The sequence below is a fragment of the Vanellus vanellus genome, assembly GCF_965231255.1.
Source record: "Vanellus vanellus genome assembly, chromosome: 1".
NCBI lineage: Eukaryota > Metazoa > Chordata > Aves > Charadriiformes > Charadriidae > Vanellus > Vanellus vanellus.
In genome coordinates this window covers 153644644-153660741 of record NC_138905.1, presented here as the reverse complement: position 1 = coordinate 153660741, position 16098 = coordinate 153644644, and the positions used below count along the sequence as shown (strand labels likewise).

Genomic DNA, 16098 nt, shown 5'->3' with positions numbered 1-16098 from the left:
GCTTTGAACACTTCCAATGATGGGGCTTCCACAACTTCTCTAGGAAACCTGTTCTGGTGTCTCACCACCTTCATCGTAAACAATTTCTTCCTTACACATAAATCTACCCTTTTTCAAGTTAAAACCATTACCCCTTCTCCTATCATTACAGGCCCTGGTAAAAAGTCTCTCTCCATCATTCTTACAAGGCCCCTGTAAGTACTGAAAAGCCACAATAAGGTCTCCCTAGAGGCTCCTCTTCTCCAGGCTAAACATCTCCCTCAGCCTTTCTCCATAGGAGCAGTCTTCCAGCCCTCTGACCATTTTTGTGGCCCTCTCTTGCACCTGCTCTAACAGGTCCATGTCTTTCTTGTACTGTGGACCCCAGAGCTGGACGCAGTACTTCAGGTGGGGTCTCACCAGAGCAGAGAGGAGGGGCAGAATCACCTCTTGCCACCTGCTAGCCACACTTCTTTTCACGTAGCTCGGGATACAATTGGCTTTCTAGGCTGCAAGCACACATTGCCAGCTCACGTCCAATTTTTTGTCAACCAACACCCCTAAGTCCCTCTCCTCAGGGCTGCTCTCAATTCCTCCATCCCCCAGCCTCTACTGATACTGGGGACGGCCCCAACCCAGGCACAGGACCCTGCACTTGGCCTTGTTGAACTTTATGAGGTTTGCATGGGCCCACTCCTCAAGCCTGACAAGGTCCCTTTGGATGACATCCCTTCCCTCAAGTGTATCAACGGCACCACTCAGCCTGGTGTCATCTGCAAACTTGCCGAGGGTGCGCTCAATAACCCTATCTATGTCATTAATAAAGGTACTGAACAGTACCTGTCAGTACAGACCCCTGAGGAACACCTCTTGTTATTGGACATCGACTGTTACTTTGGTCCACCTCCGCTCCAATGCCACTCGTGTAAAATGGGTAGGAAGCATCTGAGCAACCAAACAGCTCTGCGCCACCAGGTGTCTGCCACCCCATGCAGAGGGCCTCCTGGGGCCAAGGGGTGATGGCAATGGGGCAGGAGGACAACGCTGCGGGGCTGTAGGGGTGATGGCAATAGACCCGACTGACCGGCTGCTGCCCAGGTGGCTGTGAGTAGCAAGAAGCACTGGTGGCATGGGACCTCACAGGGGTGCAGAGCGGACAGGGTGGTCTGTGGGGGCTTCCTGAGCTGTCACCTCCCATCAAGCCCGACTGAAAACACAATGTGTCCCCCCACGCCCCAAGGGAGAATCAGCAAAACCCCTCCACAGCCCAAACACACGGGGAACATGGCAGTGGAGACACCTTCTCCATGCAAGACCTTTATTACTGGGAAAATTGTTCCCTTTGGCTGCTTGTGTGTGCAAAGAAAGTAAATTCATGAAATAAGAGGGAAAAGACAGATCTATTCATGGCATGCAGAGCAGAAAATAGTAACATCTGACAGACCTAAAGTGAAGTAATACAGCAACTCCATCAGTGCAAACCATCATCCTGAATAATATTTGCACCAGGTCAATGAAGCAAAGCTATTCGAACAACATTCCTCAAGTTTTTCTTCGTAGGAAGGAGAATATTTCCTTCCAGCAACACTCTCAAAAACGTCTCTGCTGAGGTGCTACGATATTGCTACTTACTACAGTGGTGATTTCTCACACCTCCCACCAAAACTGAGTCACAGTCCTAAAAAGGCCTCCGAGACTCTCACATGCCCCTAGGAACAGCTTGGGTATCACAGCTCTTTCACTCTTAGCTTCCAAATCTGCAGTCCCTTAGAGCTACAGGGACTGAAGGGGAAGGGGAGACGGAAGTAAAAAAAAAAGAAATCAATTCATCCTTTCTACTACAGAGAGACTTTTGCTCTCTTACCACGTGCCTAGCAGCACTGCCAAGTAGCAGATTACTCACTTTCCTTCATTAATTACTGAAAAAAAAAGCTACGAAAAACAAAACGGTGTTTATTTGAAGTTCATTCAGACTAAGCTACTAAACAGCTAGGATACTGAACACTACGAAGGTCGGGCTCTCCCCATACTTTCTTGGCTCTGCAGCCACAAAACTTCAAAAAGTGAAATATTGCTGTAGAGCCATCTTTTAATGCACTTCATCAACCAAGGAAGCTTTTCAGAGGGAAAAAAACAAAACAAAACAAAACAAAACAAAACAACAGAAAAACCCAAGTAGCCTTTACTGTCTTGCCTGAGATTCACTCTGGTCTTTATCTGCTTGCTGCCAATTGCTCTGGGTTTATGGGCTACTGAGACAACTTCAGGGTGACCATAGTCTTTGCTTTATGTTTGGCTTCTATTTATTTCACTGGCATTGGAAAGGAATCGCTGATGTGGGGAGTCGGCATCACTATCCTAAACCTTTAAGTCACGAGTTGACTCGCCAAGGAAGCACATGTTCATTGAAAGCATCAGAGCAGCTGAGGCACCTCAACTCCATCTGGTTTCCCATGCTCTCCCATTCTAAATGTGAGCTCAGGCTCTTTTAACCCCAACCCTGTATCAACAAAAAGTTTCCCTCTGATAGCTATGGAGAGCATTAAACGAAATACACTTCTCCTACATCCAAGACAATGGACTGATACTTAAAAAAAAAAACACTTTCATCCCAATTTTAATAATCAGAGGAATTAATTCTCCAGTGACCAAATTAAACACAGAAGGGCCCCTCTGACAGAGCAGTGTCCTTGTGCAGAAACTGCCCAGCACTGCGTAAGTATTATCACCTGAATCCTCCTTCCATGCTCATGGGCAGGAGACATCTGCCACTGTTTTCTAAGCAGGTGGTGGCTTACGTGAAGAGTGGTCAAAGCAAGGTGAGTCTAGGCAGTTTTAATCTGATGACAAACATGCCACGGCACAAGCCCACTGACTCCACTTCAGCTGTAGCAAAAAGGAAGATGCTCATCAGCAACAGTCGGCCGTGCCCCTGCTGTGGCTGTGGTTCCCGAGCTCAGAGAGGGAGGGTACAAAGGCTCAAAAAAGAGAGTTCAACATGCTCTCCAAATTTTATTAGTCTTATTATTGACTGCATGCATGAACTCCAACCTACAATGCTGTCAGGGCAAATTCTCCATAAACACTCCCCTCATATTTTTAAGATTAAGCTATCACACAAGCCCTACTCCCACAGGAAACCAAACATCCAAAATGATCCTCTCTCATCTTCTGCACAGCCCCGTGCTGCTTTTCAGTATGACTAAACCTGGTACAGTCATCCCATCATTAGCTATTACCAAGCACACCCCTCTCCTGGGGTCCTCAACCACAAGCATCACCAGTGACTTGTGAAGCATTTCATCGTCCACGTGGAAGGAGCTCATCTTCTTGGTCCCACCACACAGAGAAGAGTGACGATGCCCAGCCCGAAAGCCAGACTCTGCAGTATGGTCTTGAAAGGATTCAGATGCGTTAATTTGGGAGGTTACCAATTCAACAACCACCTGTGCCTGTGCCTCTGCTCCTGACACTGGCAGGTGCCCTGGCCCGCTGGAGAGTGAGGATGCATGCAGAGAGGGAAGGGGGACGGGAGAGCCATAGCCCACCCCTCGGACAGGCTGCCCCTGCCCACTCCTGCCTGCTGGGTGTCTTCGACCGGCAGCAGAGCGTTGCAGGAAAGGGATGATGACACAGATCCTTTCCTGGATCTTCTGTTATGGCTACTAACAGAGCAGTTTGCTTCTGGAGTTCCTATTTTTAGTGACTTTTTAAAGGTGGGCGAAACATCTGGGAGAGGAGATGCATTCAAGAGCATCCCAAACTCCCCCACATCCCCCAGAGGACCGCGGTGACTCGATGCACCAAACCCATTTCCCGCTCTCCTTTGGGGGCAGACAGGGTTCTTCTCAGCTCTACACGCTGCAGAAGGCAGAAAATTCAATGCTATATTTTATATTTTTTTTTTTTAAAATAATAATAGACTACGCAAAACCGATTCTTAGCAACAGAGATTTTGGTGGTATAAAATCCATACGAAACAAACATTAGTAGCAGAGAAACTGGAGAGCAAAAGCCCTGTGGTTCTGCACACCTCTGCATCTCTTGCAGCGTGCTGCTGGCAAGACAAAGGGAGGAAGACACCGACCTTCCCCTTAGCTACTTACTTCCTTGTTTTCGAGGCCTGGGACGAGTGGGAGATGGCCATTCATCCTTGGCTGTTGAGTTTTTGTTTGTTAATGAGCACAAAATGACCTCTCCCTGGCTGAACATTATTATTACAGATGCTGAACCCTACTCAGCCCCTTCTTTAATGTGTGCTAAATTCTTTTTAACAGTGACGACTACAGTGATAGCCCTGCCATGGAAATATATACTCAGATAAAAGCGAGACTGCCCGCATATAAAAGGAAGCGCTGTGTTTATCAAAAGAACAAATAAAACTCAAGCTAGGAAAAAAATAAAGTTTCCTTTCTGCGACATAGATCAAAAGTACTAGCCTTTCCTTTTAGAAAATAATGTACTGATTTTTCATTATTAAAAAGGTATGATTGGTTCAGATTTTACATTGCTACGTGACCGTGAAATATAAATAATCAGATGTTTTCCACTATGATCTAACACCGTGATTACCTACAGAGCAGAAGAGAATAAGCAAAAAAAAATTCATCTCATGGTTGTCAACTATTATTTTACTGTATTTTATGACGTGTACGTATGACTGTATTCTCCGAGGGCTTTTTTATGATTTGCTTTAGAAGGGAAGTATGCGAAAGAACGAGGCTCTTCACACGAAAACTCTTGGCTGAAACGCAAGATGCTCTGGACTGAACACGAAGCCGTCCACGCCTGCCTCGAGGAGCAGCAGCCCCAGCGCTGATGAATCCTGCCCACTCGACAGGCTGCAGCTCACGCTTCTGTCAGGAAAGCCTGTGCTATTTCTGTCTCTTATCTCGTGACATTTTAGCACAAAATCACAAGGAGGCTCAGCAGCGAAGACCGGGAAAGCCCGTCACGACAAGCCCTCGGCATCCTCACGGGACAGGCACCCCGCAGCAGGCTGGTACCCATTCCCCCGCCTCCCCTCCAGCCGACTCCTGCTCCCCTCGCTGGACATCCCTCCTCCCTCACATGACAAGCAGGTATCTGTATTTTTGGGGTGCAAGAGGAGGCTGCCTACGTGCACACCTATCATCCCTCGAGCAGGCATGCTCCGTCACGGAGGGTCGCAGCGGGCACACGTCCAGAGGCGCAGCAGGAGCAGCCACTGCAGCGTGACACAACATACGCCCGTGCCCAGCACACGGTGACAGTACTGCACGGTTTACTGAATGGGATATGGACTCAAGAAGAATGCACGGAAGAGGCTTTGCTGTCAAAAAACTATACGTTCAGGGAGAGAGAGAGAGATATATTACATATACACACACATACATATATTCGTGTGTGTCATCTTTACAGATAAATAAATGTGAACTGAAGTCAATCAAAATGTAATCAATCAAAACACAATCTTCCTTCTATTTCCTTCTACTTTACTGCGTTAAAAAAAAAATAAAATTCATAAATTGTTACCACTACTGGAAATGAAAACGTATTGATTTGCTTATAGGGATGACAATATAGCAAACCTGATACAAGCTGCAATAAAAGCATTTCAAAACAGGTAAGAAGGCAGCCAATAAAAAGGCAGCCTGTTAAAAGCTGTTTCAAAATGAAATTAGAAATCAAAAAGTAAATTCATAAAGCCATGTCTTTTTATAGTAACTCACATAGGAGTTTTGATTGGAATTAGCCTAAAATTAATCTGCAAATAAACATGTTCAATAATATTTACTGAAATGATGATTTAGTGAAGTAAATATGATAGTGCTGTACTTGGCTGACTTCTTGGCTGTCACTCGGAAGGCAATCAGGAGGCAGCACACCAAACACAGCACTATCCTTTTCTTTTTGGTTAGGACCGTAATATCTTTACCCACAGTTCGTTCAAACAGCACAATCAACATTTCAAATCTCTCTTTCCCTCTACCCATCTAGCACCTAAACCCACTTTAATGATACATCAACTGCAGCAATTAATGAACCTTTGTCCAGAAGGGGAAAGACTTTAACAGCTTAATGAGACAGTAAGACATATGAAAATCAATATTATTCAGATGATGTGTCTATTCTAGTCCTCCCTCTGAAAATAACTGAGACTGTAGGAGAAATGATCATTAGCATTTTGATAACGATCTTGCCAGCCTTCTGTTAAAATATTTTCTCTTTAAACTAAAACTGGGATTTGTTATCTCATGCAAGCAGACCATTCTAAAATTAGCAACGGCCAATTCATATTGGTTTGGATCAGATCTTTAAAAATCTCGGGAAAAAAAAAAAAAAAAAAGAATGCTAACTCGCCTGAATAATCACTCTCGTGCCTGTTGCTGTAACAGCGGAAAGACACTCTAAGCATCGACTCAGAAGGAACCTCTTCCCATAAACACCATTTTTGTGCGCAGAAAGGCACTCCTTAACCATATACAGCATGAGTTTCACTTGTCTGATAAATCATATTCCAGCTAACAGCCAACACGAGGGACAAACTCCTCACTACCACAAATCCTTAAGGTATCTTCAAAACGAAACGCGGCCGGATGCCGCAGGGGGGGGGGCAGGGAATGGCTTTGCACCTTCGTCCCGTCGCCTTTGAGAGCAGACAAAAATTCCTCAGCATCCCCGAGTCAAGTTATGTTATGCGATCACCATGGCGAAGGAAAACAGTCCCATCTCTCTCTTTTTTTAATTAGCGAATCCCACAGCCTTCCCTTCCCTGGCACCCAGCGCTGCAAGCCAGGCTGCGAAGCCTTCCAGTTTCCAAAATGGGACAAGATGGAGACCTGCTGCAGAAACAGCTCTACAGCCCCTCCGAAAACCCTGTCCTCGGGGTCAACCACACGCAAACAGACTGGTCGCACCAAAAATCCCCACCACTCTGGCGGGACAAGAAGCCAAACTTCAGCAGGAGCCAACCTGAAAGTGCCAGAAACCAGTTATGAGACAAAGCCGGACCGTGGCTTTCGATATTTAACCCCTCGATAGGTGGCTTACAGATGTGGAGGAGGCAGCTTGGCGTCAGCCACCAGCTCTTCCCAGTGACCCCAGCAGAGGGGAGCAGCCCCATCCGCTCCTTTGGGCAGCAATTAGGCTGCCCATCGCCCAAGCTCACAGGTGACCCCGGTTAATAGCGACCAGCACACAAGTTCTGTGGAGCCGATGGAAGTTATGCTTAAAGAGACTGGGCAGAAAGTGCTCTCAATTCCAGATGTTTTACATTTTTCTCTCTCCTTTTGAAAGCAAAATGTCTTTTTAATACCAAAAGTAATATTCCCTCCTTCTGCCCTTCCCCTGAACTGAGCGGCATCTCATGTGCATGTATCGTTAAATTAATGTTTGTTCTTTTTAACCGAATAAAAACGATCAAATTACAGGCAAAGACAATTAGATTAAATTATTGGGCACACGCTGTGGTTTTGTTTTTTTTTTTTTTAAAGCTATTCAAACAATTCTAAGGGTTTTTCAGCAATGCTCTAGAAACATAAGCAAAACTTCCCGCAAAGAGGAGGTAACGAGTTTAACATTACTGCTGAGGAAGACAGTAACGGAGCCAAGCGAGTAAAATGAGCACATCGGCAACCCCCCTGGCTGCCCCAAACCCTCAGGAAAAGGCATGGCTCGGGCTGTCAGAGGAATACAAACTGGCAGAAGAAAGAGGCGCTGGGGCTGGTAAATGGGGAGAACTTGCTCCCAGGCCCTTCTGCACGATGCACTAGGAAGAATTTTTTCTAATTTTTTTTCACTCTCCTTTTTTTGGGTGGGGTTTGTTTTTCGGTGTTTGTTTGGGTTTGTTTTGTTTTTTTTTTTTTAACTTTCTCTTTTTCATAATGGTCAGGCCAGTAACTTTCCAGCCAAAGTACCAGTCTGCTCCATGCTACGAGGCTTGCGTAATCAGGAGCAGTTCGGTTCGGCGCAAGACTAGGGAGGGATCAGTAGGTAGCTTTCAGCTGGCGCTGCGTTCCCCCACGACTGCCTCCCCAGCTGCAGGAGCACAGCTGCTGTGGGAGCTGGGGCAAGGCCAAGGTCACGCAGCTTTCTCAAATCCCGTCGTCTATCTTTGTCCAGGCTCTCGTGTCCTATTGGAACTTATCTTGGGTTCTTCCCACGACAGCTTGCCCCAGATTGGGAAAACCTGTTGTAAAAATTTCAGATTTTAACAAGACCGCATTGAAAACGCTTGCAAAAATTCAGCTTGATATGTGATGAGTGAGCGCTGGAAAGCTATAACCACGTGCATCTAGAACAGTTTTGGTCCGCAGAAGTCACCAAGTCCCTGAAAACTGAATCCATCCAGTGCAGCAGAGGTCAGCAATTACAATGCTGCAATGGTTTATGACATTAATCAGGGTGAAATATTAATTATAACTCACCTTCTGAAGCTTAAGGAAAGGCTTCTAAGAATGAGTGATCTACAACTTCAAAAGAAAGTGGCATACCTTACGGATATTACAGGTGGGTAACAGTAGTGCAAGAGTGAGAATTGTGGGGTTTTTTATCTGAAATTTAAGTAGTGCTTCTTAACAGAGACAGCATGAAATGCTGAACAGGATAGTGAATTACAGGGGACATTCTAAATACAACAATGCAAAACCCAAGAAGTACCCAGACAGACTTTTAAAGTTGAAACCGTAATGGGATTACTAACCTAAAATTATGAGACAGCAAATAAAAATAACTCTAGACTATTAAGAAAAGATGTTCCCAGTGCGTGACATCCTCCACAGCGTAAATAAAATATTGCTGTAGCATCTGATGTGGCAGCCTACTGACCGCATGGACACAGCTTTGTTGAGAAAGAGCCGGAGTAGCCTCCCCCAGACCCGCAAGCGCAGGCTCACGGCACCGACAGCCACTGCCCGCAGCCGCGCCGACCTGCCGGGCACCCGGCCAGCACCGGGACTCTGCCCGAACACGAGCTGATAAGATTAGAAACAAGGAATAGAGTGTACCGTTACGGTCCGTACACAGCGCTCATCGCTGCATCCCAGCACTGATGCTCCCCGCAAACAACATGCAGCAACTCTGCCAAACCCCATTCCCACAGCGGAAAACAACTGTTGTAGCTTCCAGTGTATACGATCGGCGCCGTTTCATCTCCCCAAATCCCAGCCTCTCCAGTAATAACTCTGCGTCTGTAGGGCAGCTTCCCCCTGAAGATGGCGAAGGACATGAGGGTGGGTGAGTGTTACTGGGGCAGGTGTTCAGCTGGGAAAGGCGAAGCTCATGGAGGTCGGCAGCCGCGTTCTGCACAGAACCATGCTCTCTCTTCCTTCTCTGCCTTAAAACCACAGCAGTGCCGTCTCCCCAAACAGCAAACAGCAGAGATTTAGGGGAGGTGGGCAAAAATTGCCAGAATTAAAACATGCAGAGGATCTTAGGGCCAAGTGGAGCAAGTCTATCCATCTCTGAGTAACCAGCTACCAAACGCCGAATGCTGTCATACGCTAAGCGTTACCGGCGCTCATCATGAATCATTCAGAGGTATGACGTGCAGGGATTAAACTTAGCATTCACATGTGACAGCAAGAGGAGTCCCGCAGAGGCATGCCACACTGACACAAACTAATACAGAGGGTCTGGGGCTGGTGGCCCAAAGTCCTCTGCACAAACTAATACAGAGGGTCTGGGGCTGGTGGCCCCACGGCTCTTCTAGGTGTCACTGACCCACTGCTGGCCATCCCCATCCAGAAGGAAAAGTCCACTGTCAACACTGGCACCCTTTGTTCACATCGGGCCCATCACACATTTTTCTAGCTTGCAAAAGTAAAAGTTAACAGCATCATCCAAAGACAGGTAAAAATACTCCATCTCGGGAAAACATAATGGTCACGAAGATGACACCTGCCAACAGTGGGTTTTCTGAAAAGCGTAAGAGCTCAGCAATTGATGAATTTTTCTGACTCAGCCCCTCAGCGATCCCCTCCCCTATGCTCACTCACTTCTGTGAGGACAGCTTAAATTGCTGGGATTTTAAATACTCTTGGCAGCACTTTTCAGAACACCCTTTAGTATGTTTGTTAATCTCCTGTGTTGAAACACATTTTTTAGCCATCTGCCAGCTAAAAAAAAAAAAAATCCTCAAGATCAGAGACTTTTGACACACGGAATACCAGTCCTATTTGGATGGCTTTACAACAAAGTTCAGGCACTGGCCAGACAAACTACAGTATCAGAAGCAAATAAATCAGAAATAAATCAGAGAGAAAGAACAAAAGGGAGGTAAGTCCCTGGGCCTACGCATATTGTGCGCTGCTGACAAGAATGGCACTCCCATCTGTGCAAATCTGATCATGAAAAAGCCACGTTTAAGTCTCCTCTGCCCAAGACAAAGTGTGTCCCCTACACAACCCACTGTGGCTTGTAAGGGATATAAACGGATATGAACGCCAGACTCCATCCGCTTCCTCTTTGCGTAACCCAGGGCGGGATCTTCACCTGACAGACAATGGATCCAGAAGGAAACACAGCAGCGGAAAATCACTGCAAGGTCTACACCACCTTCAGTTCACTGTAACCAGTGCGGGACGAGGCAGCGCTCTCATGAAAAATAATAACTCAATGTCTCTTTTTGGAGAATTTCTACAAACGGAGCAACCCAAAAGCCTAGATAGCAAATTAGCGCTGCTCCCTCTGCTTGCAGAACTCCTGTGATGCCAAGGGCAGCAACCTTTCCCTTGGGCGAGCTAATGGCAGCCTTCCACCTGAAACAGCTCTGCGAAGCTGACGGACGCGTGAGAGAAGCACCCTGTGCGACACAGGGGAGCGCAGCCCACCCATCGCCTCCCTCAAGCGCGCTGACGCATCATTTCCCTTACGCACCCATCTTACTCTCGACCGTTACCTATACCTCCCTCCGGTAACGCACCACACGTCTATCCGTCACTTCAGCCACGTTCTTCTCTCTTTTGGGAAAACCGAGAGACACGTTTTGTTTTTATAGGTTGTTTCTTTTTCATGCAAATGTTGTTCGCAGTTTGTGTTGCAAGCAAGCAAGCAATAAACCCCGCACCTGGGGTGGGAGATGCCTGGTTCGGGAGGAAATTGCTAAAGACTTGCATGCGTTTAGCTGGCTATTTGATCTCGAGAAATCCTGAAAAAATTCTAAGTGATAAACTGCAATAATTATTAAAAAAAAAAAAAAAACAACAAATAAACAAAAAACAAACCACCCCCCACTCAGTAAAGAAGGCAGATTTACCATAATGCCTCAACGATCTAAGGGAGCCATTTACTTTGACAGAACCTGAATTCCCCGAGCGGTTCGACAGTGGTAATGGAAACAGAGGAGCCAATAAATTATAACCTTGTGTGTAATGCGCCTACCATTATAAACCACTCTTAGCCTCCTGCTTTATCCCCTGGGGGTCCACTCTAACAGATGCCGGATTTCCTTTCCTAACTCTTCCAGTGCGCTCCTTCAGCAGCCGGACCCTTTTATAATGTCTGATACCGTACTCTGCATTTACATAGCATCTTTAATATGAACATCCCAAAATACTCTATACAATTTAGAAACAGACTATCGGGGTTTTTTACAGGCTGAAATAGAGGCATTGGGAGACTAACTGGCTTCCCAAAGCTCACATACCACTCTATATCCATAGAATCCCAAATATTTTTCAAGCATGTATTTGTAGGTAAACACCGCTTCCAGATCTCTCATGCTGAAGATGTACACCACCTATCTTAAAACACCTACAGTATTTTGGAAGCGTTTCTGAAGAACGGTCTTGGATGACTTTTAGGAGGACCCCCAGTGCCAGTTCATCCCCAGCCCAGCCCCGCTCACGCGGGGTTTCAGCACTCTGGATAGACCGAGCCTGCGAGAAACTACGGGAAAAGAAGGACCAACGACCGGATAAAGAAATACAAAACCCCCAGAGTTTTGCCAAAGTGCTAAACAACATTCGTTGATTTCAGAAAATACAGTCTATGCAAAGAAGACTCCCCCGGAGTATAGGGTGTAGAAGCAAAACACAGGTGTAATAGCAACACGGAAGCTGGCCCTGCTCTGACTTCTAAGGTTAATTGAAACTCTCAGAGAAACAGATCCCCGGTGTGACTCTAACATATCGGTCCAGGGATCTGGGCAAGACTGAAGTCTGATAGAAGTGACCTTGGCTCTCTGCCATTACATTTCCCAATTAGCATTTTCCTTCCTAACCGAAAAAGCCCATAATGGTATGTCCCATTTTATATACCGCATTACCTAAAATGAAAGGTATTAATTAGTAAAATAGTGTAATTTGCATTTAAGCCCCAGGCAGCGAATCTACAGCATTTAAAAAAATGTATATATCATAAAGAACCACTTCAGCTTTCTCCAAGGGAGCTAAGCTGTCAAAGACCAACATAAGACTGAAAGGGATGCAATTCTGCTCTTCAGTATCAGCCTCAAAAAGCCTAATTCTAGGCTGGTTTGTACCATCTATTGTTTAGTACAGAGAGAGGTGCTGTACGTGTCTCCAGGATAGCTCAGCAATCAGCTGTATCAGCAGCTCCAAGGAGGATTACTCTCCCCTGCTGCTTTTTTTAAAAGCAGATTAGTTCAGACTTTCTTTCACTGTAATGAACCTTGTAAGGATCAAGCACACTGCATTGATTTCCAGGATAAAATTGTGCGGTCAGTCAAAAGGCCAAGCAAACAGTTTCACAGACCCACCCTGCCCCAGCAGACCCACTGCCCCAGAATCACCCATTAGCCCCAGCAAGGGGAAAAAGAAATGCAGTTGTTAACCATAAAAGCCAAAATGTGATTCTCGGGTCATGTGTAACTTTGCTTTCTATCAAATTCAGATGGATAACAACCCAGACAGAAACAGACAACAGAACTGAAGATGCTCACTGAAGTCCTATTCAACCAAAGTCAGAAAACGACAGAATGCGATGTGGTTTTATCTACTACGTGATATCTGCAATAATGGCTAGGGAAGTAATTTTTAACAATCTGCCAATTCATGGCAAAATAATGAAAATTCAGCTTCTCTAAAAATTTGCATTGAGATACAAAATTACTCTCAACCAACTTTCCCTATCAAGCATTTCCTTACAGGCACATCCCCCTGTAACATCTTAGCTGGACTAGGATTTAAATATATGAAAACCGGAGATTGTCTTCTCGCTGGATGGTCACAAAAGCTCAGTCAGGGTGCAAGAGCCTGCCTCCGCAACACGAACCCTGCAGGTGCAACAAGCCTTCCATGCAGACCCTACCTCCTGTAAGAGACTACTACCTGGACATCAAACCAGACCGTGAGGATACCGTATTTTAAACTACCTAATGAATGCAAACTTCATTTTTTGTAACGCTGAAACTCAAGATGACAGAAGTCATCTGCCATGACAAAGCCGCAACCCTAAGTTTAGTTGAAAAACAAGTAAGAAAAAAAGCAGAGGGCAGAGTCCCATTGCCTTTTTCTGTTCTTCAAGTTTGACAAATCTTTATTACGTACCTGAAGATCACTGTGGTCTACAGCTCAGTAATAAAGGATCTACCCTTCCAGAAATATTGCCACGCATATTTCACTTCAGACTCCAAAATTGAATTTTATGGAACAATGTATGGCATTTGCGATCATTTCCTGCAGGCAAAACTTCAAAACGCCAGTACAGGTCTATTCATTTTTCTCAGAAAAAAAAAAAAAAAGGAAATGAATTAATTGAAACATTTACTATAGCGATACAACTTCACAAGGAATCTCTGAATTGACCTTTCCAAATCAAAAGCCTGTACACTAAACTACAGCTCAAGCAGATTTCACGAAAAGATCAAAGACAATGAAATACATCCACTATATATATGACATTAGAAATAAGATGAAGTTCACAGCCTTCAGAGCATCTCCATTCCAAAGTCCCCTAAAGAGGTCCTATAGTAAATTTTATCATATCAAATCATATAATAACACAGAACACCGGGAGGAATCGATCTTGCCCCTTCTCAGTCAATGAAACCCTCGCCATTGATTCTAAAGGGAGCAAGATCGGGCACTCGGTTGCAGTTTTAAAATAAATAAATGCATATGTTGCAGTACTCTCCTTCAATAAATCATACACTTTATACATAAAAATGAAATTACGCTCCCTTGGGAGGGGAAACTTCAGCTTCCAACCGATTCTGGCTGTCAGAAGGACTCTGCGCGGCTGTAACGGCACAGGCAGCGCCCCGGGAGCGGAGGGGGGAAACTCGGGGGGTGCGACGAAAGCACCGAGTACCGCACCGGCCGCGTTATTTCTGGCCGCTCACCCCCGCAGGCGGCAGGGGAGCGGGAGCCAGCCCCTGCCTGCACCTGACCGACACCGGGCAGAGGCCGACACGCCGAATAAAACCGCTTTCCAGCCACTTTGTGTTTCCCAACTCCGGGAGCCGCCTCTGGCTCGGCTACACCGGGGGCTGCCCCGGGGGCCCGTCGGGGAGGCAGCTGCCGGACGGCCGCCCGGAGTATTTCGAGGACATCCCCGGCCGAGCCTCCCCACGCCCCCGTCTTTACATCGGGGGAGGAGGGGGGGGGGGGGAGGGAGGAGGCAGACGACGACGGACGGGACACCCCCAACCGCAGGCGTAGGGAGAGGCCCACGGCCGCGGGACAGCCACCGCCGCCGCCCCGCGGGACGTCCCGCCGGCAAACCGGGACCGCCCGGCCGCGCTCCCCCGGCCCGCCCGCCCGCCCCCCGCCCCCGGCCCGGCACCCACCTTTCCCAGCAGGGCGCTGCGGCTGGCGGCCGCCAGCTCCCGCAGGCTGGCGGCGGCCGAAGCGGCGGCGGCGGCGACGGCGCTGGGGGCGGCGGCGGCAGCGGCGGCGGCGGAGGGCTGGGGGTACGCGGGGGCCGCGGCGCTGGGGCTGCCGCTGGCGCCCCCGGCGGCGCGGGGCCGCTGTCGGATGCCGTCCAGGAGGCGGACGAGGAGGATGTTGGCGGGCAGCTCGTCCACGCCGCAGCCCACCAGGATGCGGCACTCGGGGCAGCGCAGTTCGTGGCGGGAGCTGACGATGCTCTCCAGGCAGCGGCGGCAGAAGGTGTGCTGGCACGGCAGCACCTTGGCCGTGGTGTCCAGCCGCTCCAGGCACACGGAGCACTCCAGCAGGTCCAGCAGCGACGACTCGTCCATCGCCGCCGCCGCCGCCGGCTCCCGCTCCGCCGCTGCTCCGCCGCCGCTCCGCCGCCCCCTCGCCTCCGCCTCCGCCCCCGCCCCGCCGCCGCCGCCTCCGCCTCCCCTCCGCGGGGCAGCGCAGGGCCCCGACGCCCCTAGGGCCGCCGCGCCCGGCGGCGGCGGGGGGGGGCCGGCGGCGGGGCGGCAATGGCCATCGGGGCGGCGGGGGTGCCCCCGGCGGCGGGCCGCGGCGACCTCGGGGGCTGCCTGGGCGGCGCTGCCCACCGCCGTGCGGCGCGGCGGCGATGCCAGCGGCGCGGAACGGAGCGGAGCGGAGCGGAGCGGAGCGCTGCGGGAGGAGGGCACCTGCGCCCGCCCGTGCCTCCCCCCCTCCCCGCCGCCCGGCGCGGTGCGGTGCGGCGCGGCGCGGCGCGGTTTGGCTCGGCAGCTGCGGCGGGGCCCGGCGCGGCCCGGCGAGCCGCCCGCCGCGCCTCCGCGCGGGGCGGGGAGCGACGGGGAGCCCCGGGGGGGCGCCCGCGGCACGGCGGCCGCCCCGCGGGCGGTCCCCGCCCGCCCCGCCGCCGCCGCTCCGTGGCTCCCTGTAACCCGACCCAGCAGGGCTCGCCGCCCGCCTTCCTCCGCCGCCGCTCCCTCCTCCTCCTCCTTCTCCTCCTCCTCCCGGCGGAGGCGGCCGGACGGGCCCTGCGGCCGCCGGGGTCAGGCGGAGGAGACCCCCCTCAGGGAAGCCGAGGACACCCAGGCGGAGGGGGGGAGGGGGGTCGCCCTTGCAGCCCGGGCCGGGCGCCCCGAGGGGAGCGGGGGTGACGATGGCGGTGGGCCGGGATGGGGCCGGTGGGCACAACCTGCCCCTCGGGGGAGCAGCGGCGGCGCCGGGAGCGGGGCCGGGGTCCGCGTCCCGTCCGGCCCCGCCATCCCTGGCGGCGGGGCGCCCCCTGGCGGGCGCGGCGGAGCGCAGCGCGGGGCTGCGGTGT

The 16098-nt window shown here is 49.7% G+C and overlaps 1 protein-coding gene across 2 annotated transcripts in view; it reads right to left on the bottom strand.

Annotated features, from left to right (window-relative positions):
* SH3RF3 (SH3 domain containing ring finger 3) overlaps positions 1 to 15231 on the bottom strand; it is a gene marked incomplete at its 3' end in the record, with an annotated part of 251528 nt that extends 236297 nt beyond the window's left edge. For both annotated transcript variants that reach the window (XM_082488628.1, XM_082488627.1), the window contains exon 1: positions 14711 to 15231. In XM_082488628.1, coding sequence (XP_082344754.1) covers positions 14711 to 15124 — 414 coding nt within the window. In that variant the 5' untranslated portion in view covers positions 15125 to 15231. The remainder of the gene's footprint in view (positions 1 to 14710) is intronic.
* Positions 15232 to 16098: the final 867 nt, after the last annotated feature.